The 23,064-nt window shown below is 55.9% G+C and overlaps 1 protein-coding gene and 1 non-coding gene across 3 annotated transcripts in view; both read left to right on the top strand.

Moving 5' to 3' along the window:
* The window catches only part of LOC134342154 (chromodomain-helicase-DNA-binding protein 4-like), a 153,065-nt gene that overhangs the window by 122,002 nt on the left and 7,999 nt on the right, over nucleotides 1-23,064 (top strand). For both annotated transcript variants that reach the window (XM_063040129.1, XM_063040128.1), the window contains exons 28-33: nucleotides 13,941-14,085; nucleotides 16,241-16,403; nucleotides 19,819-19,883; nucleotides 20,064-20,172; nucleotides 21,423-21,482; nucleotides 22,383-22,598. In XM_063040129.1, the coding sequence (XP_062896199.1) occupies nucleotides 13,941-14,085; nucleotides 16,241-16,403; nucleotides 19,819-19,883; nucleotides 20,064-20,172; nucleotides 21,423-21,482; nucleotides 22,383-22,598 (758 nt within the window). The remainder of the gene's footprint in view (nucleotides 1-13,940; nucleotides 14,086-16,240; nucleotides 16,404-19,818; nucleotides 19,884-20,063; nucleotides 20,173-21,422; nucleotides 21,483-22,382; nucleotides 22,599-23,064) is intronic.
* On the top strand, nucleotides 14,123-14,274 carry LOC134342155 (small Cajal body-specific RNA 11). The gene has a single exon (XR_010016962.1). It is a non-coding gene; the product is annotated as a small Cajal body-specific RNA 11 (non-coding RNA).

The following is a 23,064-nucleotide window of genomic DNA, read 5'->3' as shown; positions in this document are numbered from 1 at the left end:
TAGTGTGGGGACTGACACAGGGCTCTGGGGAGAGAGTGGGACAGTGGGATTAGTTTTGGGACTGACACAGGACTGTGGGGAGAGAGTGGGACAGTGGGATTAGTTTTGGGACTGACACAGGACTGTGGGGAGAGAGTGGGACAGTGGGATTAGTGTGGGGACTGACACAGGACTGTGGGGAGAGAGTGGGACAGAGGGATTAGTTTTGGGACTGACACAGGACTGTGGGGAGAGAGTGGGACAGTGGAATTAGTGTGGGGACTGACACAGGACTGTGGGGAGAGAGTGGGACAGTAGGATTAGTTTGGGGACGGTTACAGGACTGTGGGGAGAGAGTGGGACAGTGGGATTAGTGTGGGGACTGACACAGGACTTTGGGGAGAGAGTGGGACAGTGGGATTAGTGTGGGGACTGACACATAACTGTGGGGAGAGAGTGGGACAGTGGGATTAGTTTAGTGTCTGTTACAGGACTGTGGGGAGAGGGTGGGACAGTGGAATTAGTTTTGAGACTGACACAGGACTGTGGGGAGAGAGTGGGACAGTGGGATTAGTGTGGGGACTGACACCGGACTGTGGGGAGAGAGTGGGACACTGGGATTAGTGTGGGGACTGACACAGGACTGTGGGGAGAGAGTGGGACAGTGGGATTAGTGTGGGGACTGATACAGGGCTGTGGGGAGAGAGTGGGACAGTGGGATTAGTGTGGGGACTGAAACAGGACTGTGGGGAGAGAGTGAGACAGTGGGATTTGTGTGGGGACTGACACAGGACTGTGGGGAGACACTGGGACAGTGGGATTAGTGTGGGGACTGACACAGGGTTGTGTTGAGAGAAGGACAGTGGGATTAGTTTAGTGTCTGTTACAGGACTGTGGGGAGAGGGTGGGACAGTGGGATTAGTTTTGGGACTGACACAGCACTGTGGGGAGAGAGTGGGACAGTGGGATTAGTGTGGGGACTGACACAGGACTGTGGGGAGAGAGTGGGACAGTGGGATTAGTGTGGGGACTGACACAGGGCTGTGGGGAGAGAGTGGGACAGTGGGATTAGTGTGGGGACTGACACAGGGCTTTGGGGAGAGAGTGGGACAGTGGGATTAGTGTGGGGACTGACACAGGACTGTGAGGAGAGAGTGGGACAGTGGGATTAGTGTGGGGACTGACACAGGACTGTGGGGAGAGAGTGGGACAGAGGGATTAGTGTGGTGACTGACACAGGACTGTGGGGAGAGAGTGGGACAGTGGGATTAGTGTGGGGACTGACACAGGACTGTGGGGAGAGAGTGGGACAGTGGGATTAGTGTGGGGACTGACACAGGGTTGTGGGGAGAGAGTGGGACAGTGGGATTAGTTTAGTGTCTGTTACAGGACTGTGGGGAAAGAGTGGGACAGTGGGATTAGTTTAGGGACTGACACAGGACTGTGGGGAGAGAGTGGGACAGTGGGATTAGTTTTGGGACTGACACAGGACTGCGGGGAGAGAGTGGGACAGTGGGATTAGTGTGGGGACTGACACCGGACTGTGGGGAGAGAGTGGGACAGTCGAATTAGTGTAGGTACTGACACAGGATTGTGGGGAGAGAGTGGGACAGTGGGATTAGTGTGGGGATTGACACAGGACTGTGGGGAGAGAGTGGGACAGTGGGATTAGTTTAGGGACTGACAGGACTGTGGGGAGAGAGTGGGACAGTGGAATTAGTGTGGGGACTGACACAGGGCTGTGGGGAGAGAGTGGGACAGTGGGATTAGTTTTGGGACTGACGCAGGACTGTGGGGAGAGAGTGGGACAGTGGGATTAGTGTGGGGACTGACACAGGACTGTGGGGAGAGAGTGGGACAGTGGAATTAGTGTGGGGACTGACACAGGACTGTGGGGAGAGAGTGGGACAGTAGGATTAGTGTGGGGACTGACACAGGGCTGTGGGGAGAGAGTGGTACAGTGGGATTAGTGTGGGGACTGACACAGGACTGTGGGGAGAGAGTGGGACAGTAGGATTAGTGTGGGGACTGACACAGGACTGTGGGGAGAAGTGGGACAGTGGGATTAGTGTGGGGACTGACACAGGACTGTGGGGAGAGAGTGGGACAGTAGGATTAGTTTGGGGACGGTTACAGGACTGTGGGGAGAGAGTGGGACAGTTGGATTAGTGTGGGGACTTGACACAGGACTGTGGGGAGAGAGTGGGACAGTGGGATTAGTTTAGTGTCTGTTACAGGACTGTGGGGAGAGGGTGGTACAGTGGGATTAGTGTGGGGACTGACACCGGACTGTGGGGAGAGAGTGGGACAGTGGGATTAGTGTGGGGACTGATACAGGGCTCTGGGGAGAGAGTGGGACAGTGGGATTAGTTTTGGGACTGACAGGACTGTGGGGAGAGAGTGGGACAGTGGGATTAGTGTGGGGACTGACACAGGACTGTGGGGAGAGAGTGGGACAGTGGGATGAGTGTGGGGACTGACACAGGGCTCTGGGGAGAGAGTGGGACAGTGGGATTAGTTTTGGGACTGACAGGACTGTGGGGAGAGAGTGGGACAGTGGGATTAGTTTAGGGACTGACACAGGACTGTGGGGAGAGAGTGGGACGGTGGGATTAGTGTGGGGACTGACACAGGACTGTGGGGAGAGAGTGGGACAGTGGGATTAGTTTAGTGTCTGTTACAGGACTGTGGGGAGAGAGTGGGACAGTGGGATTAGTTTTGAGACTGACACAGGACTGTGGGGAGAGAGTGGGACAGTGGGATTAGTGTGGGGACTGACACCGGACTGTGGGGAGAGAGTGGGACACTGGGATTAGTGTGGGGACTGACACAGGACTTTGGGGAGAGAGTGGGACAGTGGGATTAGTGTGGGGACTGAAACAGGACTGTGGGGAGAGAGTGAGACAGTGGGATTTGTGTGGGGTCTGACACAGGACTGTGGGGAGACAGTGGGACAGTGGGATTAGTGTGGGGACTGATACAGGGCTGTGGGGAGAGAGTGGGACAGTGGGATTAGTGTGGGGACTGAAACAGGACTGTGGGGAGAGAGTGAGACAGTGGGATTTGTGTGGGGACTGACACAGGACTGTGGGGAGAGAGTGGGACAGTGGGATTAGTGTGGGGACTGACACAGTGCTCTGGGGAGAGAGTGGGACAGTGGGATTAGTTTTGGGACTGACAGGACTGTGGGGAGAGAGTGGAACAGTGGAATTAGTGTGGGGACTGACACAGGACTGTGGGGAGAGAGTGGGACAGTGGGATTAGTGTGGGGACTGACACAGGACTGTGGGGAGAGAGTGGGACAGTAGGATTAGTTTGGGGACGGTTACAGGACTGTGGGGAGAGAGTGGGACAGTGGGATTAGTGTGGGGACTGACACAGGACTTTGGGGAGAGAGTGGGACAGTGGGATTAGTGTGGGGACTGACACAGGACTTTGGGGAGAGAGTGGGACAGTGGGATTAGTGTGGGGACTGACACAGGACTGTGGGGAGAGAGTGGGACAGTGGGATTAGTTTAGTGTCTGTTACAGGACTGTGGGGAGAGGGTGGGACAGTGGGATTAGTTTTGAGACTGACACAGGACTGTGGGGAGAGAGTGGGACTGTGGGATTAGTGTGGGGACTGACACCGGACTGTGGGGAGAGAGTGGGACACTGGGATTAGTGTGGGGACTGACACAGGACTGTGGGGAGAGAGTGGGACAGTGGGATTAGTGTGGGGACTGATAGAGGGCTGTGGGGAGAGAGTGGGACAGTGGGATTAGTGTGGGGACTGAAGCAGGACTGTGGGGAGAGAGTGAGACAGTGGGATTTGTGTGGGGACTGACACAGGACTGTGGGGAGACAGTGGGACAGTGGGATTAGTGTGGGGTCTGACACAGGGTTGTGGGGAGAGAGTGGGACAGTGGGATTAGTTTAGTGTCTGTTACAGGACTGTGGGGAGAGAGTGGGACAGTGGGATTAGTGTGGGGACTGACACAGGGCTGTGGGGAGAGAGTGGGACAGTGGGATTAGTGTGGGGACTGACACAGGGCTGTGGGGAGAGAGTGGGACAGTGGGATTAGTGTGGGGACTGGCACGACTGTGGGGAGAGAGTGGGACAGTGGGATTAGTGTGGGGACTGACACAGGACTGTGGGGAGAGAGTGGGACAGTGGGATTAGTGTGGGGACTGATACAGGGCTCTGGGGAGAGAGTGGGACAGTGGGATTAGTTTTGGGACTGACAGGACTGTGGGGAGAGAGTGGGACAGTGGGATTAGTGTGGGGACTGACACAGGACTGTGGGGAGAGAGTGGGACAGTGGGATTAGTTTTGGGACTGACAGGACTGTGGGGAGAGAGTGGGACAGTGGGATTAGTTTAGGGACTGTCACAGGACTTTGGGGAGAGAGTGGGACGGTGGGATTAGTGTGGGGACTGACACAGGACTGTGGGGAGAGAGTGGGACAGTGGGATTAGTTTAGTGTCTGTTACAGGACTGTGGGGAGAGAGTGGGACAGTGGGATTAGTTTTGAGACTGACACAGGACTGTGGGGAGAGAGTGGGACAGTGGGATTAGTGTGGGGACTGACACCGGACTGTGGGGAGAGAGTGGGACACTGGGATTAGTGTGGGGACTGACACAGGACTGTGGGGAGAGAGTGGGACAGTGGGATTAGTGTGGGGACTGAAACAGGACTGTGGGGAGAGAGTGAGACAGTGGGATTTGTGTGGGGACTGACACAGGACTGTGGGGAGACAGTGGGACAGTGGGATTAGTGTGGGGACTGACACAGGGTTGTGGGGAGAGAGTGGGACAGTGGGATTAGTTTAGTGTCTGTTACAGGACTGTGGGGAAAGAGTGGGACAGTGGGATTAGTTTAGGGACTGACACAGGACTGTGGGCAGAGAGTGGGACAGTGGGATTAGTTTTGGGACTGACGCAGGGCTGTGGGGAGAGAGTGGGACAGTGGGATTAGTGTGGGGACTGACACAGGGCTGTGGGGAGAGAGTGGGACAGTGGGATTAGTGTGGGGACTGACACCGGACTGTGGGGAGAGAGTGGGACAGTGGGATTAGTGTGGGGACTGATACAGGGCTGTGGGGAGAGAGTGGGACAGTGGGATTAGTGTGGGGACTGAAACAGGACTGTGGGGAGAGAGTGAGACAGTGGGATTTGTGTGGGGACTGACACAGGACTGTGGGGAGAGAGTGGGACAGTGGGATTAGTGTGGGGACTGACACAGTGCTCTGGGGAGAGAGTGGGACAGTGGGATTAGTTTTGGGACTGACAGGACTGTGGGGAGAGAGTGGAACAGTGGAATTAGTGTGGGGACTGACACAGGACTGTGGGGAGAGAGTGGGACAGTGGGATTAGTGTGGGGACTGACACAGGACTGTGGGGAGAGAGTGGGACAGTAGGATTAGTTTAGGGACTGACACTGGACTGTGGGGAGAGAGTGGGACGGTGGGATTAGTGTGGGGACTGACACAGGACTGTGGGGAGAGAGTGGGACAGTGGGATTAGTTTTGTGTCTGTTACAGGACTGTGGGGAGAGAGTGGGACAGTGGGATTAGTGTGGGGACTGAAACAGGACTGTGGGGAGAGAGTGAGACAGTGGGATTTGTGTGGGGACTGACACAGGACTGTGGGGAGACAGTGGGACAGTGGGATTAGTGTGGGGACTGATACAGGGCTGTGGGGAGAGAGTGGGACAGTGGGATTAGTGTGGGGACTGAAACAGGACTGTGGGGAGAGAGTGAGACAGTGGGATTTGTGTGGGGACTGACAGGACTGTGGGGAGAGAGTGGGACAGTGGGATTAGTGTGGGGACTGACACAGTGACTCTGGGGAGAGAGTGGGACAGTGGGATTAGTTTTGTGGGGACTGAAACAGGACTGTGGGGAGAGAGTGGGACAGTGGGATTAGTGTGGGGACTGACACAGGACTGTGGGGAGACAGTGGGACAGTGGGATTAGTGTGGGGACTGATACAGGGCTGTGGGGAGAGAGTGGGACAGTGGGATTAGTGTGGGGACTGAAACAGGACTGTGGGGAGAGAGTGAGACAGTGGGATTAGTTTAGTGTGGGGACTGACACACAGGTCTGTGGGGAGAGAGTGGGACAGTGGGATTAGTGTGGGGACTGACACAGTGCTCTGGGGAGAGAGTGGGACAGTGGGATTAGTTTTGGGACTGACAGGACTGTGGGGAGAGAGTGGAACAGTGGAATTAGTGTGGGGACTGACACAGGACTGTGGGGAGAGAGTGGGACAGTGGGATTAGTGTGGGGACTGACACAGGACTGTGGGGAGAGAGTGGGACAGTAGGATTAGTTTGGGGACGGTTACAGGACTGTGGGGAGAGAGTGGGACAGTGGGATTAGTGTGGGGACTGACACAGGACTTTGGGGAGAGAGTGGGACAGTGGGATTAGTGTGGGGACTGACACAGGACTTTGGGGAGAGAGTGGGACAGTGGGATTAGTGTGGGGACTGACACAGGACTGTGGGGAGAGAGTGGGACAGTGGGATTAGTTTAGTGTCTGTTACAGGACTGTGGGGAGAGGGTGGGACAGTGGGATTAGTTTTGAGACTGACACAGGACTGTGGGGAGAGAGTGGGACTGTGGGATTAGTGTGGGGACTGACACCGGACTGTGGGGAGAGAGTGGGACACTGGGATTAGTGTGGGGACTGACACAGGACTGTGGGGAGAGAGTGGGACAGTGGGATTAGTGTGGGGACTGATAGAGGGCTGTGGGGAGAGAGTGGGACAGTGGGATTAGTGTGGGGACTGAAGCAGGACTGTGGGGAGAGAGTGAGACAGTGGGATTTGTGTGGGGACTGACACAGGACTGTGGGGAGACAGTGGGACAGTGGGATTAGTGTGGGGTCTGACACAGGGTTGTGGGGAGAGAGTGGGACAGTGGGATTAGTTTAGTGTCTGTTACAGGACTGTGGGGAGAGAGTGGGACAGTGGGATTAGTGTGGGGACTGACACAGGGCTGTGGGGAGAGAGTGGGACAGTGGGATTAGTGTGGGGACTGACACAGGGCTGTGGGGAGAGAGTGGGACAGTGGGATTAGTGTGGGGACTGGCACGACTGTGGGGAGAGAGTGGGACAGTGGGATTAGTGTGGGGACTGACACAGGACTGTGGGGAGAGAGTGGGACAGTGGGATTAGTGTGGGGACTGATACAGGGCTCTGGGGAGAGAGTGGGACAGTGGGATTAGTTTTGGGACTGACAGGACTGTGGGGAGAGAGTGGGACAGTGGGATTAGTGTGGGGACTGACACAGGACTGTGGGGAGAGAGTGGGACAGTGGGATTAGTTTTGGGACTGACAGGACTGTGGGGAGAGAGTGGGACAGTGGGATTAGTTTAGGGACTGTCACAGGACTTTGGGGAGAGAGTGGGACGGTGGGATTAGTGTGGGGACTGACACAGGACTGTGGGGAGAGAGTGGGACAGTGGGATTAGTTTAGTGTCTGTTACAGGACTGTGGGGAGAGAGTGGGACAGTGGGATTAGTTTTGAGACTGACACAGGACTGTGGGGAGAGAGTGGGACAGTGGGATTAGTGTGGGGACTGACACCGGACTGTGGGGAGAGAGTGGGACACTGGGATTAGTGTGGGGACTGACACAGGACTGTGGGGAGAGAGTGGGACAGTGGGATTAGTGTGGGGACTGAAACAGGACTGTGGGGAGAGAGTGAGACAGTGGGATTTGTGTGGGGACTGACACAGGACTGTGGGGAGACAGTGGGACAGTGGGATTAGTGTGGGGACTGACACAGGGTTGTGGGGAGAGAGTGGGACAGTGGGATTAGTTTAGTGTCTGTTACAGGACTGTGGGGAAAGAGTGGGACAGTGGGATTAGTTTAGGGACTGACACAGGACTGTGGGCAGAGAGTGGGACAGTGGGATTAGTTTTGGGACTGACGCAGGGCTGTGGGGAGAGAGTGGGACAGTGGGATTAGTGTGGGGACTGACACAGGGCTGTGGGGAGAGAGTGGGACAGTGGGATTAGTGTGGGGACTGACACCGGACTGTGGGGAGAGAGTGGGACAGTGGGATTAGTGTGGGGACTGATACAGGGCTGTGGGGAGAGAGTGGGACAGTGGGATTAGTGTGGGGACTGAAACAGGACTGTGGGGAGAGAGTGAGACAGTGGGATTTGTGTGGGGACTGACACAGGACTGTGGGGAGAGAGTGGGACAGTGGGATTAGTGTGGGGACTGACACAGTGCTCTGGGGAGAGAGTGGGACAGTGGGATTAGTTTTGGGACTGACAGGACTGTGGGGAGAGAGTGGAACAGTGGAATTAGTGTGGGGACTGACACAGGACTGTGGGGAGAGAGTGGGACAGTGGGATTAGTGTGGGGACTGACACAGGACTGTGGGGAGAGAGTGGGACAGTAGGATTAGTTTAGGGACTGACACTGGACTGTGGGGAGAGAGTGGGACGGTGGGATTAGTGTGGGGACTGACACAGGACTGTGGGGAGAGAGTGGGACAGTGGGATTAGTTTTGTGTCTGTTACAGGACTGTGGGGAGAGAGTGGGACAGTGGGATTAGTGTGGGGACTGAAACAGGACTGTGGGGAGAGAGTGAGACAGTGGGATTTGTGTGGGGACTGACACAGGACTGTGGGGAGACAGTGGGACAGTGGGATTAGTGTGGGGACTGATACAGGGCTGTGGGGAGAGAGTGGGACAGTGGGATTAGTGTGGGGACTGAAACAGGACTGTGGGGAGAGAGTGAGACAGTGGGATTTGTGTGGGGACTGACAGGACTGTGGGGAGAGAGTGGGACAGTGGGATTAGTGTGGGGACTGACACAGTGCTCTGGGGAGAGAGTGGGACAGTGGGATTAGTTTTGGGACTGACAGGACTGTGGGGAGAGAGTGGAACAGTGGAATTAGTGTGGGAACTGACACAGGACTGTGGGGAGAGAGTGGGACAGTGGGATTAGTGTGGGGACTGACACAGGACTGTGGGGAGAGAGTGGGACAGTAGGATTAGTTTGGGGACGGTTACAGGACTGTGGGGAGAGAGTGGGACAGTGGGATTAGTGTGGGGACTGACACAGGACTTTGGGGAGAGAGTGGGACAGTTGGATTAGTGTGGGGACTGACACAGGACTGTGGGGAGAGAGTGGGACAGTGGGATTAGTTTAGTGTCTGTTACAGGACTGTGGGGAGAGGGTGGGACAGTGGGATTAGTTTTGAGACTGACACAGGTCTGTGGGGAGAGAGTGGGACAGTGGGATTAGTGTGGGGACTGACACCGGACTGTGGGGAGAGAGTGGGACACTGGGATTAGTGTGGGGACTGACACAGGACTGTGGGGAGAGAGTGGGACAGTGGGATTAGTGTGGGGACTGATAGAGGGCTGTGGGGAGAGAGTGGGACAGTGGGATTAGTGTGGGGACTGAAACAGGACTGTGGGGAGAGAGTGAGACAGTGGGATTTGTGTGGGGACTGACACAGGACTGTGGGGAGACAGTGGGACAGTGGGATTAGTGTGGGGACTGACACAGGGTTGTGGGGAGAGAGTGGGACAGTGGGATTAGTTTAGTGTCTGTTACAGGACTGTGGGGAGAGAGTGGGACAGTGGGATTAGTGTGGGGACTGACACAGGGCTGTGGGGAGAGAGTGGGACAGTGGGATTAGTGTGGGGACTGACACAGGGCTGTGGGGAGAGAGTGGGACAGTGGGATTAGTGTGGGGACTGGCACGACTGTGGGGAGAGAGTTGGACAGTGGGATTAGTGTGGGGACTGACACAGGACTGTGGGGAGAGAGTGGGACAGTGGGATTAGTGTGGGGACTGATACAGGACTGTGGGGAGAGAGTGGGACAGTGGGATTAGTTTTGGGACTGACAGGACTGTGGGGAGAGAGTGGGACAGTGGGATTAGTGTGGGGACTGACACAGGACTGTGGGGAGAGAGTGGGACAGTGGGATTAGTTTTGGGACTGACAGGACTGTGGGGAGAGAGTGGGACAGTGGGATTAGTTTAGGGACTGACACAGGACTGTGGGGAGAGAGTGGGACGGTGGGATTAGTGTGGGGACTGACACAGGACTGTGGGGAGAGAGTGGGACAGTGGGATTAGTTTAGTGTCTGTTACAGGACTGTGGGGAGAGAGTGGGACAGTGGGATTAGTTTTGAGACTGACACAGGACTGTGGGGAGAGAGTGGGACAGTGGGATTAGTGTGGGGACTGACACCGGACTGTGGGGAGAGAGTGGGACACTGGGATTAGTGTGGGGACTGACACAGGACTGTGGGGAGAGAGTGGGACAGTGGGATTAGTGTGGGGACTGAAACAGGACTGTGGGGAGAGAGTGAGACAGTGGGATTTGTGTGGGGACTGACACAGGACTGTGGGGAGACAGTGGGACAGTGGGATTAGTGTGGGGACTGACACAGGGTTGTGGGGAGAGAGTGGGACAGTGGGATTAGTTTAGTGTCTGTTACAGGACTGTGGGGAGAGAGTGGGACAGTGGGATTAGTGTGGGGACTGACACAGGGCTGTGGGGAGAGAGTGGGACAGTGGGATTAGTGTGGGGACTGACACAGGGCTGTGGGGAGAGAGTGGGATAGTGGGATTAGTGTGGGGACTGACACCGGACTGTGGGGAGAGAGTGGGACAGTGGGATTAGTGTGGGGACTGATACAGGGCTGTGGGGAGAGAGTGGGACAGTGGGATTAGTGTGGGGACTGAAACAGGACTGTGGGGAGAGAGTGAGACAGTGGGATTTGTGTGGGGACTGACACAGGACTGTGGGGAGAGAGTGGGACAGTGGGATTAGTGTGGGGACTGACACAGTGCTCTGGGGAGAGAGTGGGACAGTGGGATTAGTTTTGGGACTGACAGGACTGTGGGGAGAGAGTGGAACAGTGGAATTAGTGTGGGGACTGACACAGGACTGTGGGGAGAGAGTGGGACAGTGGGATTAGTGTGGGGACTGACACAGGACTGTGGGGAGAGAGTGGGACAGTAGGGTTAGTTTGGGGACGGTTACAGGACTGTGGGGAGAGAGTGGGACAGTGGGATTAGTGTGGGGACTGACACAGGACTTTGGGGAGAGAGTGGGACAGTGGGATTAGTGTGGGGACTGACACAGGACTGTGGGGAGAGAGTGGGACAGTGGGATTAGTTTAGTGTCTGTTACAGGACTGTGGGGAGAGGGTGGGACAGTGGGATTAGTTTTGAGACTGACACAGGACTGTGGGGAGAGAGTGGGACAGTGGGATTAGTGTGGGGACTGACACCGGACTGTGGGGAGAGAGTGGGACACTGGGATTAGTGTGGGGACTGACACAGGACTGTGGGGAGAGAGTGGGACAGTGGGATTAGTGTGGGGACTGAAACAGGACTGTGGGGAGAGAGTGAGACAGTGGGATTTGTGTGGGGACTGACACAGGACTGTGGGGGGACAGTGGGATTAGTGTGGGGACTGACACAGGGTTGTGGGGAGAGAGTGGGACAGTGGGATTAGTTTAGTGTCTGTTACAGGACTGTGGGGAGAGAGTGGGACAGTGGGATTAGTGTGGGGATTGACACAGGGCTGTGGGGAGAGAGTGGGACAGTGGGATTAGTGTGGGGACTGACACAGGGCTGTGGGGAGAGAGTGGGACAGTGGGATTAGTGTGGGGACTGGCACGACTGTGGGGAGAGAGTGGGACAGTGGGATTAGTGTGGGGACTGACACAGGACTGTGGGGAGAGAGTGGGACAGTGGGATTAGTGTGGGGACTGACACAGGACTGTGGGGAGAGAGTGGGACAGTGGGATTAGTGTGGGGACTGACACAGGGTTGTGGGGAGAGTGTGGGACAGTGGGATTAGTTTAGTGTCTGTTACAGGACTGTGGGGAGAGAGTGGGACAGTGGGATTAGTTTAGGGACTGACACAGGACTGTGGGGAGAGAGTGGGACAGTGGGATTAGTGTGGGGACGGACACAGGGCTGTGGGGAGAGAGTGGGACAGTGGGATTAGTTTGGGGACTGACACAGGACTGTGGGGAGAGAGTGGGACAGTGGGATTAGTGTGGGGACTGACACAGGGCTGTGGGGGGAGGATAGTGGGATTAGTGTGGGGACTGATACAGGTCTGTTGGGGGGGATAGTGGGATTAGTGTGGGGACTGACACAGGACTGTGGGGAGAGAGTGGGACAGTGGAATTAGTTTGGGGACTGTTACAGGATTGTGGGGAGAGAGTGGGACTGTTGGATTAGAGTGGGGACTGACACAGGACTGTGGGGAGAGAGTGGGACAGTGGGATTAGTGTGGGGACTGACACAGGACTGTGGGGAGAGAGTGGGACAGTGGAATTAGTGTGGGGACTGACACAGGGCTGTGGGGAGAGAGTGGGACAGTGGGATTAGTTTTGGGACTGACACAGGACTGCAGGGAGAGAATGGGACAGTGGGATTAGTTTCGGGACTGACACAGGACTGTGGGGAGAGAGTGGGACAGAGGGATTAGTGTGAGACTGACACAGGACTGTGGGGAGAGAGTGGGACAGTGGGATTAGATCAGGGACTGACACAGGACTGTTGGGAGAGAGTGGGACAGTGGGATTAGTGTGCGGACTGACACAGGGTTGTGGGGAGAGAGTGGGACAGTGGGATTAGTTTAGTGTCTGTTACAGGACTGTGGGGAGAGAGTGGGACAGTGGGATTAGTTTAGGGACTGACACAGGACTGTGGGGAGAGAGTGGGACAGTGGGATTAGTGTGGGGACTGACACAGGACTGTGGGGAGAGAGTGGGACAGTGGGATTAGTGTGGGGACGGACACAGGGCTGTGGGGAGAGAGTGGGACAGTGGGATTAGTTTGGGGACTGACACAGGACTGTGGGGAGAGAGTGGGACAGTGGGATTAGTGTGGGGACGGACACAGGGCTGTGGGGGGAGGATAGTGGGATTAGTGTGGGGACTGATACAGGGCTTTTGGGGATAGTGGGATTAGTGTGGGGACTGACACAGGACTGTGGGGAGAGAGTGGGACAGTGGAATTAGTTTGGGGACGGACACAGGACTGTGGGGAGAGAGTGGGACAGTTGGATTAGAGTGGGGACTGACACAGGACTGTGGGGAGAGAGTCGGACAGTTGGATTAGAGTGGGGACTGACACAGGACTGTGGGGAGAGAGTGGGACAGAGGGATTAGTTTGGGGACGGTTACAGGACTGTGGGGAGAGAGTGGGACAGTTGGATTAGAGTGGGGACTGACACAGGACTGTGGGGAGAGAGTTTGACAGTGGGATTAGTGTGGGGACTGACACAGGTCTGTGGGGAGAGAGTGGGACAGTGGGATTAGATCAGGGACTGACACAGGGCTGTGGGGAGAGAGTGGGACAGTGGGATTAGTGTGGGGACGGACACAGGGCTGTGTGGAGAGAGTTTGACCGTGGGATTAGTGTGGGGACGGACACAGGGCTGTGGGGAGAGAGTGGGACAGAGGAATTAGTGTGGGGACGGACACAGGACTGTGGGGAGAGAGTGGGACAGAGGGATTAGTGTGGGGACTGACACAGGACTGTGGGGAGAGAGTGGGACAGAGGGATTAGTTTAGGGACTGACACAGGAGTGTGGGGAGAGAGTGGGACAGTGGGATTAGTTTGTGGATTGACACAGGATTGTGTGGAGAGAGTTTGACAGTGTGATTAGTGTGGGGACTGACACAGGGCTGTGGAGAGAGAGTTTGACAGTGGGATTAGTGTGGGGACTGACACAGGGCTGTGGGGAGAGAGTGGGACAGTGGGATTAGTGTGGGGACGGACACAGGGCTGTTGGGGGGGGATAGTGGGATTAGTGTGGGGACGGACACAGGGCTGTGTGGAGAGAGTGGGACAGTCGGATCAGTCTGGGGTGTGAGAGGTGAGACCGCGGTTTAGTTTTCTGCTCTCGGGAGGGAGGGGTTTGCTGGGTAATTAAATTGACCCTCCCCCTCCCCTCGCTCTCTGTCCCTCAGGGCCTACGTGTCTCTGTTCATGCGCCACCTCTGCGAGCCGGGCGCAGACGGCTCGGAAACGTTCGCTGACGGCGTGCCCCGCGAGGGCCTCTCCCGCCAGCACGTGCTGACCCGAATCGGAGTGATGTCCCTGATCCGCAAGAAGGTAGGCTCCCGTGCGCCCGTGCCCGTTTTCCCGCGCGCCGTCCCCGTGCCCGTGGTTTCCCGGCGAATCTGTGTCGTCCCGGGGACCCGGGTCCTCGTCCGGGGGACGGGGGACGGAGAGCAATGCCCGCCCTCACTAGGAGAGGGGCCCTGAGTCCTGGGCCTCCCCTTAAAGGCAAGGCGGTACACGGTCTCTTCCGCCCGAGACGCTGCATGTCCCGATCGACGCCCTGCGGGAGCTCGGCTGGTCGGGCAGCATCCGTGGAGGGCGGTGATCGGTCGACCAGCGCACCCCTCGTCGGGGCTGGAGGTGGAGGGGGAAGGGTCTCCAGGGGCAGCAGGGATCAGAGACGTTGTATGGGTTTAAAAATCTGCCGCTGGCTGGCCCCGCCGTTCGGAGAAGCTGGCGATTAAGTTTTTCAGAGAAGGGTAAGGGATCGGGCGGCCTGGGGACGGTGGTGGGAGACACGTCTCCTGGGTTGTTTTGGTGCTCCTGTGCCTCCTCCCCGATGGTAGAAAGGAGAGGATGTTTCTCGTAGTGAGAGGAGTCTAGGACCAGAGGACACAGATAGAGTGGATGTGGAGAGGATGTTTCCTGTCGTGGGGGAGTCTCGGACCAGAGGTCACAGATAGAGTGGATGTGGAGAGGATGTTTCCTGTAGTGGGGGAGTCTAGGACCAGAGGACACAGATAGAGTGGATGTGGAGAGGATGTTTCCTGTAGTGGGGGGAGTCTCAGACCAGAGGACACAGATAGAGTGGATGTGGAGAGGATGTTTCCTGTAGTGGGGGAGTCTAGGGCCAGAGGACACAGATAGAGTAGATGGGGAGAGGATGTTTCCTGTAGTGGGGGGAGTCTGGGACCAGAGGGCACAGATAGAGTGGATGTGGAGAGGATGTTTCCTGTAGTGGGGGAGTCTCGGACCAGAGGACACAGATAGAGTGGATGTGGAGAGGATGTTTCCTGTAGTGGGGGAGTCTCGGACCAGAGGACACAGATAGAGTGGATGTGGAGAGGATGTTTCCTGTAGTGGGGGAGTCTCGGACCAGAGGACACAGATAGAGTGGATGTGGAGAGGATGTTTCCTGTAGTGGGTGAGTCTCGGACCAGAGGATACAGATAGAGTGGATGTGGAGAGGTTGTTTCCTGTCGTGGGGGAGTCTAGGACCAGAGGACACAGATAGAGTGGATGTGGAGAGGATGTTTCCTGTAGTGGGGGGAGTCTAGGACCAGAGGACACAGATAGAGTGGATGTGGAGAGGATGTTTCCTGTAGGACCAGAGGACACAGATAGAGTGGATGAGGAGAGGATGTTTCCTGTAGTGGGGGAGTCTCGGACCAGAGGACACAGATAGAGTGGATGTGGAGAGGATGTTTCCTGCAGTGGGGGAGTCCAGGACCAGAGGGCACAGATAGAGTGGATGGGGAGAGGATGTTTCCTGTAGTGGGGGAGTCTAGGACCAGAGGACACAGATAGAGTGGATGGGGAGAGGATGTTTCCTGTAGGACCAGAGGACACAGATAGAGTGGATGTGGAGAGGATGTTTCTTGTAGTGGGGGAGTCTCGGACCAGAGGACACAGATAGATTGGATGTGGAGAGGATGTTTCCTGTGGTGGGGGGAGTCTAGGACCAGAGGACACAGATAGAGTGGATGAGGAGAGGATGTTTCCTGTAGTGGGGGAGTCTAGGACCAGAGGACACAGATAGAGTGGATGTGGAGAGGTTGTTTCCTGTAGTGGGGGCGTCTAGGACCAGAGGACACAGATGGAGTGTATGTGGAGAGGATGTTTCCTATAGTGGGGGAGTCTAGGACCAGAGGACACAGATAGAGTGGATGTGGAGAGGATGTTTCCTGTAGCGGGGGAGTCTCGGACTACAGGACACAGATAGAGTGGATGTGGAGAGGATGTTTCCTCCGGTGGGTGAGTCTTGGACCAGAACAGAGGGACGTCTGTTTCGAACGGGGATGGGGAGGGATTTTGTTTGCCGGAGGTCGATGAGCTGCTGATCGAAGAAAAGACTGGGTGGGTGGTTGAGAAACAGTTTGAAGGTGGGCGGTGTTGAATGCCGGGTCCGGGGCGCGGGTAGCCGCCGTGCACGAGGGAGTGGGGGAGCCTGAGGAGGAGGAGGCCTGACTGTCTCACCCCTTAACAGGTCCAGGAGTTCGACCACATCAATGGCCACTGGAGCATGCCCGAGCTGGCACAGGAGGCCACCGACAGCAAGAAGTCCTCGCGCTCGAGCTCGCCGCTGTCCAAGACGCCTGGGGCCTCCACCCCAGGGGAGACCCAGCCGAACACGCCCTCCCACCCAACAGGTAGGGGCGCTGATTAGCTCGCTCGGCTGGGTACCCTCCCAGCTCGGTCCTTGATGTGGACCCTTCTCACTCAGTGTATTCCATCCACCGCGAGTCCCTGCTCGACCCTCTGTCGACACACGGTGTTCGATCTCCCTCAATATATTCCACCCACTGGGAGTCCCTGCTCCACCCTCTGTCGACACACGGGGCTCAGCTCTCTCCACACGCTACAATGGCACTAACACGAGGAAATCTGCAGCTGCTGGAACTTCAAGAAACACACATCAAAGTTGCTGGTGAACGCAGCAGGCCAGGCAGCACCTCTAGGAAGAGGTACAGTCGACGTTTCAGGCCGAGACCCTTCGTCAGGACTAACTGAAGGAAGAGCTAGTAAGAGATTTGAAAGTGGGAGCGGGAGGGGGAGATCCAAAATGATAGGAGAAGACAGGAGGAGGAGGGATGGAGCCGAGAGCTGGACAGGTGATCGGCAAAAGGGATATGAGAGGATCATGGGACAGGAGGTCCGGGGAGAAAGACAAGGGGGCGGGGGGACCCAGAGGATGGGCAAGGGGTATAGTCAGAGGGAGTAAAAGGAGAGAGAGAGAAAGAACGTGTGTATAAAAATAAATAACGGATGGGGTCTGAGGGGGAGGTGGGGCATTAGCGGAAGTTAGAGAGGTCGATGTTCACTGACGCTGCAAGGAGAGTTTGTCACCCCTGCAGAATTTTCTGTTATTCCTGCATAAATAGCAGCTAAAGTGTGATCAGATCTTCACCTGTCCTTAACTAGAGAGACGGAACCCAATTAAATAAAAAACACACCAAATAACATAAGAACATTAGAAACAGGAGGAAGAGTCGGCCATCTGTCCCATCGAGCCTGCTGTGCCACTCAGTAAGATCATGGCTGATCTGACCATGGACTTGGGCAGGCTGGGTGAGTGGGCAGATGCATGGCAGATGCAGTTTAATGTGGATAAATGTGAGGTTATCCACTTTGGTGATAAGAACGGGAAGGCAGATTATTATCTAAATGGAGTCAAGTTAGGAAAAGGGGAAGCACAATGAGATCTTGGTGTCCTTGTACATCAGTCACTGAAAGCAAGCATGCAGGTACAGCAGGCAGTGAAGAAAGCTAATGGCACTCTGGCCTTCATAACAAGGGGAATTGAGTATAGGAGCAAAGAGGTCCTTCTGCAGCTGTACAGGGCCCTGGTGAGACCACACCTGGAGTACTATGTGCAGTTTCGGTCTCCAAATTTGAGGAAGGACATTCTTGCTATTGAGGGAGTACAGCGTAGGTTCACAAGGTTAATTCCCGGGATGGCGGGACTATCATATGTCGAAAGATTGGAGCGACTGGGCTTGTATACACTGGAATTTAGAAGGATGAGAGGGGATCTGATTGAAACGTATAAGATTATTAAGGGACTGGACACGCTAGATGCAGGAAACATGTTCCCGCTGATGGGTGAGTCCAGAACCAGAGGCCACAGTTTGAGAATTAGGGATAGGCCATTTAGAACAGAGTTGAGGAAAAACTTTTTCACCCAGAGAGTGGTGGATCTGTGGAATGCTGTGCCCCAGAAGGCATTGGAGGCCAAGTCTCTGGATGCTTTCAAGAAAGAGTTAGATAGAGCTCTTAAAGATAGCGGAGTCAAGGGATATGGGGAGAAGGCAGGAACTGGATTCTGATTGTGGATGATCAGGCATTATCACAGTGAATGGCGGTGCTGGCTTGAAGGGCCGAATGGTCTACTCCTGCACCTATTGTCTATTGAATGCACCCAGTGGCTTGGCTTCCACAGCTGCTCGTGGCTACGAGATCCACGGATTTACCACCCTCCGACTAAAGTACTTTCTCCGCCTCTCTGTTCCGAAAGGACGTCCTTCAATCCTGGAGTTGTGCCCTCTTGTCCTAGACTCCACTACCATGGGAAATAACTTTGCCATATCTAATCCGTTCAGGCCTTTTAACATTTAGAATGTTTCTATGAGATCCCCCCTCATTCTCCTGAACTACAGGGAATACAGCCGAAGAGCTGCCAGATGTTCCTCATACGGTAACCCTCTAATTCCTGGAATCATTCTCGTAAATCTTCTCCGAACCCTCTCCAATGTCAGCATATCCTTTCACTCACAGTGTAACACCCTGAACATCAACACTACCCAATCACTGACCGTGTAACACCCTGAACATCAACACTACCCAATCACTGACCGTGTAACACCCTGAACATCAACATTACCCAATCGCTGACCGTGTAACACCCTGAACATCAACATTACCCAATCACTGACCGTGTAACACCCTGAACATCAACATTACCCAATCGCTGACCGTGTAACACCCTGAACATCAACACCACCCAATCGCTGACCGTGTAACACCCTGAACATCAACATTACCCAATCGCTGACCGTGTAACACCCTGAACATCAACACTACCCAATCACTGACCGTGTAACACCCTGAACATCAACACTACCCAATCGCTGACCGTGTAACACCCTGAACATCAACACCACCCAATCGCTGACCGTGTAACACCCTGAACATCAACACTACCCAATCACTGACCGTGTAACTCCCTGAACATCAACACTACCCAATCACTGACAGTGTCACACCCTGAACATCAACACTACCCAATCACTCACCGTGTAACACCCTGAACATCAACACTACCCAATCGCTGACCGTGTAACACCCTGAACATCAACATTACCCAATCGCTGACCGTGTAACACCCTGAACATCGACACTACCCAATCACTCACCGTGTAACACCCTGAACATCAACACTACCCAATCACTGACCGTGTAACACCCTGAACATCAACACTACCCAATCACTCACAGTGTAACACCCTGACTATCAACACTACCCAATCACTCACCGTGTAACACCCTGAACATCAACACTACCCAATCACTGACCGTGTAGCACCCTGAACATCAACACTAGCCAATCACTCACAGTGTAACACTCTGAGCATCGACACTAACCAATCACTGACCGTGTAACACTCTGAGCATCGACACCAACCAATCACTGACTGTGTAACACTCTGAATATTGACATTACCCAATCACTGACCTTGTAACATCTCGAACATCGACATTACCCAATCACTGACCATGGACTCTTTCTGCCCGTTTATTTCTTCCACCAAAATGGTGTGAAACTCCTCCAAGCCGATGTGCAGGACCGATCGGCAGCTCCCGCAGGTGTGTGGTCACAGTGGTTACTGACAGCCACGGTTCACAAGCTTCCTCCGACGAAGGCGTGTAACTTTTCCCTCGATAAGTTAACGACCGGGGACGGGGACCGCGAGGTCTCCTCCGTACATGACGTCGGCCGGGCACCCCGGCTCTGGCCCCGTTGGTGACCGGAGGTCCCCTCACATTCTAACCCTTTTGTGTTCGCAGAAGAGGGGCGTAAAACTCAGGGATCGGAGGCGGACGGAGAGGATCAGAAAAATGGAAAGATGGACGTGAGTTTTGGGGTCCGGCGCCCGCCCGTCTCTTCCCTGCCTCCTCCCCCACCTCCCTCCTCGTTCGCCCTACCTCACCGTCTCTCGAACCTGTCCCCATGCCTCCAGCTGCCCTTCTCTCCCGCCCCCTTCGCTTTTCTGCCGCCCCTCTCTCTAAACTCCTGCCCTCCTGCCTCGCAGGTTTCACCTCCAGCGGACTCCGGCAAGCCCCCGAAAGCAGAGGAGCCGGCGGAAGATCGTCCTGACCCCAAGCCCAAACCCCCAGAGTGCACGGACGTTGAGATGAAAGGTAGAGCTCCAGCTTCGACCTACCCAATCGCTGACCGTGTAACACCCTGAATATCAACATTACCCAATCACTGTCCGTGTAACACCCTGAACATCAACACTTACCCAATCACTGATCATGTAACACCCTGAATATCAACACTACCCAATCACTGACCGTGTAACACCCTGAATATCAACACTACCCAATCACTGTCCGTGTAACACTCTGAACATCAACACTACCCAATCACTCACCGTGTAACACCCTGAACATCGACACTACCCAATCACTGACAGTGTAACACCCTGAACATCGACACCACCCAATCGATGACCGTGTAACACCCTGAATATCAACACTACCCAATCACTGTCCGTGTAACACTCTGAACATCAACACTACCCAATCACTGATCATGTAACACCCTGAACATCGACACTACCCAATCACTGACCGTGTAACACCCTGAACATCAACACCACCCAATCACTGACCGTGTAACACCCTGAACATCAACACTAGCCAATCACTGTCCGTGTAACACCCTGAACATCAACACCACCCAATCACTGACCGTGTAACACCCTGAACATCAACACTAGCCAATCACTGACCGTGTAACACCTCGAACATCAACACCAGCCAATCACTCACCGTGTAACACCCTGACTATCAACACTACCCAATCACTGACCGTGTAACACCCTGAACATCAACACCACCCAATCACTCACCGTGTAACACCCTAAACATCCACACTAACCAATCACTGACCGTGTAACACTCTGAGCATCGACACTAACCAATCACTGACCGTGTAACACTCTGAACATCGACACTACCCAATCACTGACCGTGTAACACCCTGAACATCAACATTACCCAATCACTGACCGTGTAACACTCTGAACATCAACACTAACCAATCACTGACCGTGTAACACCCTGAACATCAACACCACCCAATCACTGACCGTGTAACACCCTGAACATCAACACTAGCCAATCACTGACCGTGTAACACCTCGAACATCAACACCAGCCAATCACTCACCGTGTAACACCCTGACTATCAACACTACCCAATCACTGACCGTGTAACACCCTGAACATCAACACCACCCAATCACTCACCGTGTAACACCCTAAACATCCACACTAACCAATCACTGACCGTGTAACACTCTGAACATCGACATTACCCAATCACTGACCATGGACTCTTAACGACACAATATTTTTCTCTTTCTCTTCTCTATTCATTGAAGACTTGGATGAAGATAAAACAGAAAAAGTCACAGCTTCAGAGAGTCCGGAGGTCAAAGCAGGTTGGTCCACCTCGTATAAAAACTACACTCGAAACCCTTCCCCTTCTCCATTGTTACCTATGTTCCCGTCTCCGTCACCCCCACCCTCCCCGTCTCCATCACCCCCACCCTCGCCGTCTCCATCACCCCATCCTCGCCGTCTCCCTCAATCCCTCCCTCCCTCCCCTACACCCTTACCCATCTCCCTCAATCCCTCCCTCCCTCCCCTACACCCCTCACCGTCTCCATCACCCTCTGCCTCCCCTACATCCCTCCCCGTCTCCGTCACCCCCTCCCACCCCTACACTCCTCCCTCCCTCCCCTACACCCCTCCCCGTGTCCGTCACCCCCTCCCACCCCTACACCCCTCCCTCCCTCCCCTACACCCCTCCCTGTCTCCGTCACCCCCTCCCACCCCTACACCCCTCCCCGTCTCCATCACCCCCACCCTCGCCGTCTCCGTCACCCCACCCTCCCCGTCTCCCTCAATCCCTCCCTCCCTCCCCTACACCCCTCCCCCGTCTCCATCACACCCTCCCTCCCCTACACCCCTCACCGTCTCCATCACCCTCTGCCTCCCCTACACCCCTCCCCGTCTCCATCACCCCCTCCCACCCCTACACCCCTCCCTCCCTCCCCTACACCCCTCCCTGTCTCCGTCACCCCCTCCCACCCCTACACCCCTCCCTCCCTCCCCTACACCCCTCCCTGTCTCCCCTACACCCCTCCCCGTCTCCGTCACCCCCTCCCTCCACCACACCCCTCCCCATCTCCCTCAATCCCTCCCTCCCTCACCTACACCCCTCCCTGTCTCCGTCACCCCCACCCTCCCCGTCTCCCTCACTCCCTCCCTCCCCTACACCCCTCCCCGTCCCCGTCGCCCCCTCGCGAGCTGACGGACTGTCTGTGCCCCCGCTGCAGAGGTGAAGCCGGTGCCGGAGGACGGGGAGGAGAAGGAGAAGGACAAGGACAAGGAGAAGGAGAAGCGGGAACAGCGGGAGGAGACGGTGGCGGAGGGCCACCTGCAGAACGGGGAGGTCGCCCCGCCGAAGGAGAGCGCGGAGGTCGTGACCCGCAAGCCCGAGAAGGTGGAGAAGCAACGGTTCATGTTTAACATCGCCGACGGCGGCTTCACCGGTAGGCGGGGCTCGCGGGTGAAAGGGCGGGGCCTGCGGCGGCAGGGGTGGGGTCTGCGGATGAACGGGTGGGGTCAGGGCTTGTGAGGGAGGGGTCCGGGGCCTGTGGGAGCCGCGGGCGTGGTGTCGAGTTGATCCGTCCGGTGCCCCTCTCCCCCTCCCCCCCTATCTGCCCCTCCCCCCTCCCCCTCCCACCTCTCTCGCTCTTCCCCCCTCCCCCCCTCTCTCCCTCCCCCCTCTCTCCCTCCCCCCTCTCTCCCTCTCTCCCTCTCCCCCCTCCCCCTCCCCCCCTCTCTCCCCCTCCCCCTCTCTCTCCCCCCTCCCCCTCTCTCTCCCTCCCTCCCCCTCTCTCTCCCTCCCTCCCCCTCTCTCTCCCTCCCCCTCTCTCTCCCTCCCCCTCTCTCTCCCTCCCCCCCTCTCCCCCCCTCTCTCCCTCTCCCCCTCTCCCCCTCTCCCCTTCCCCTCTC

This window comes from Mobula hypostoma, unplaced genomic scaffold (genome assembly GCF_963921235.1).
Source record: "Mobula hypostoma unplaced genomic scaffold, sMobHyp1.1 scaffold_143, whole genome shotgun sequence".
Taxonomy (NCBI): Eukaryota; Metazoa; Chordata; class Chondrichthyes; order Myliobatiformes; family Myliobatidae; genus Mobula; species Mobula hypostoma.
This window is presented reverse-complemented; position numbering and strand designations above follow the sequence as displayed.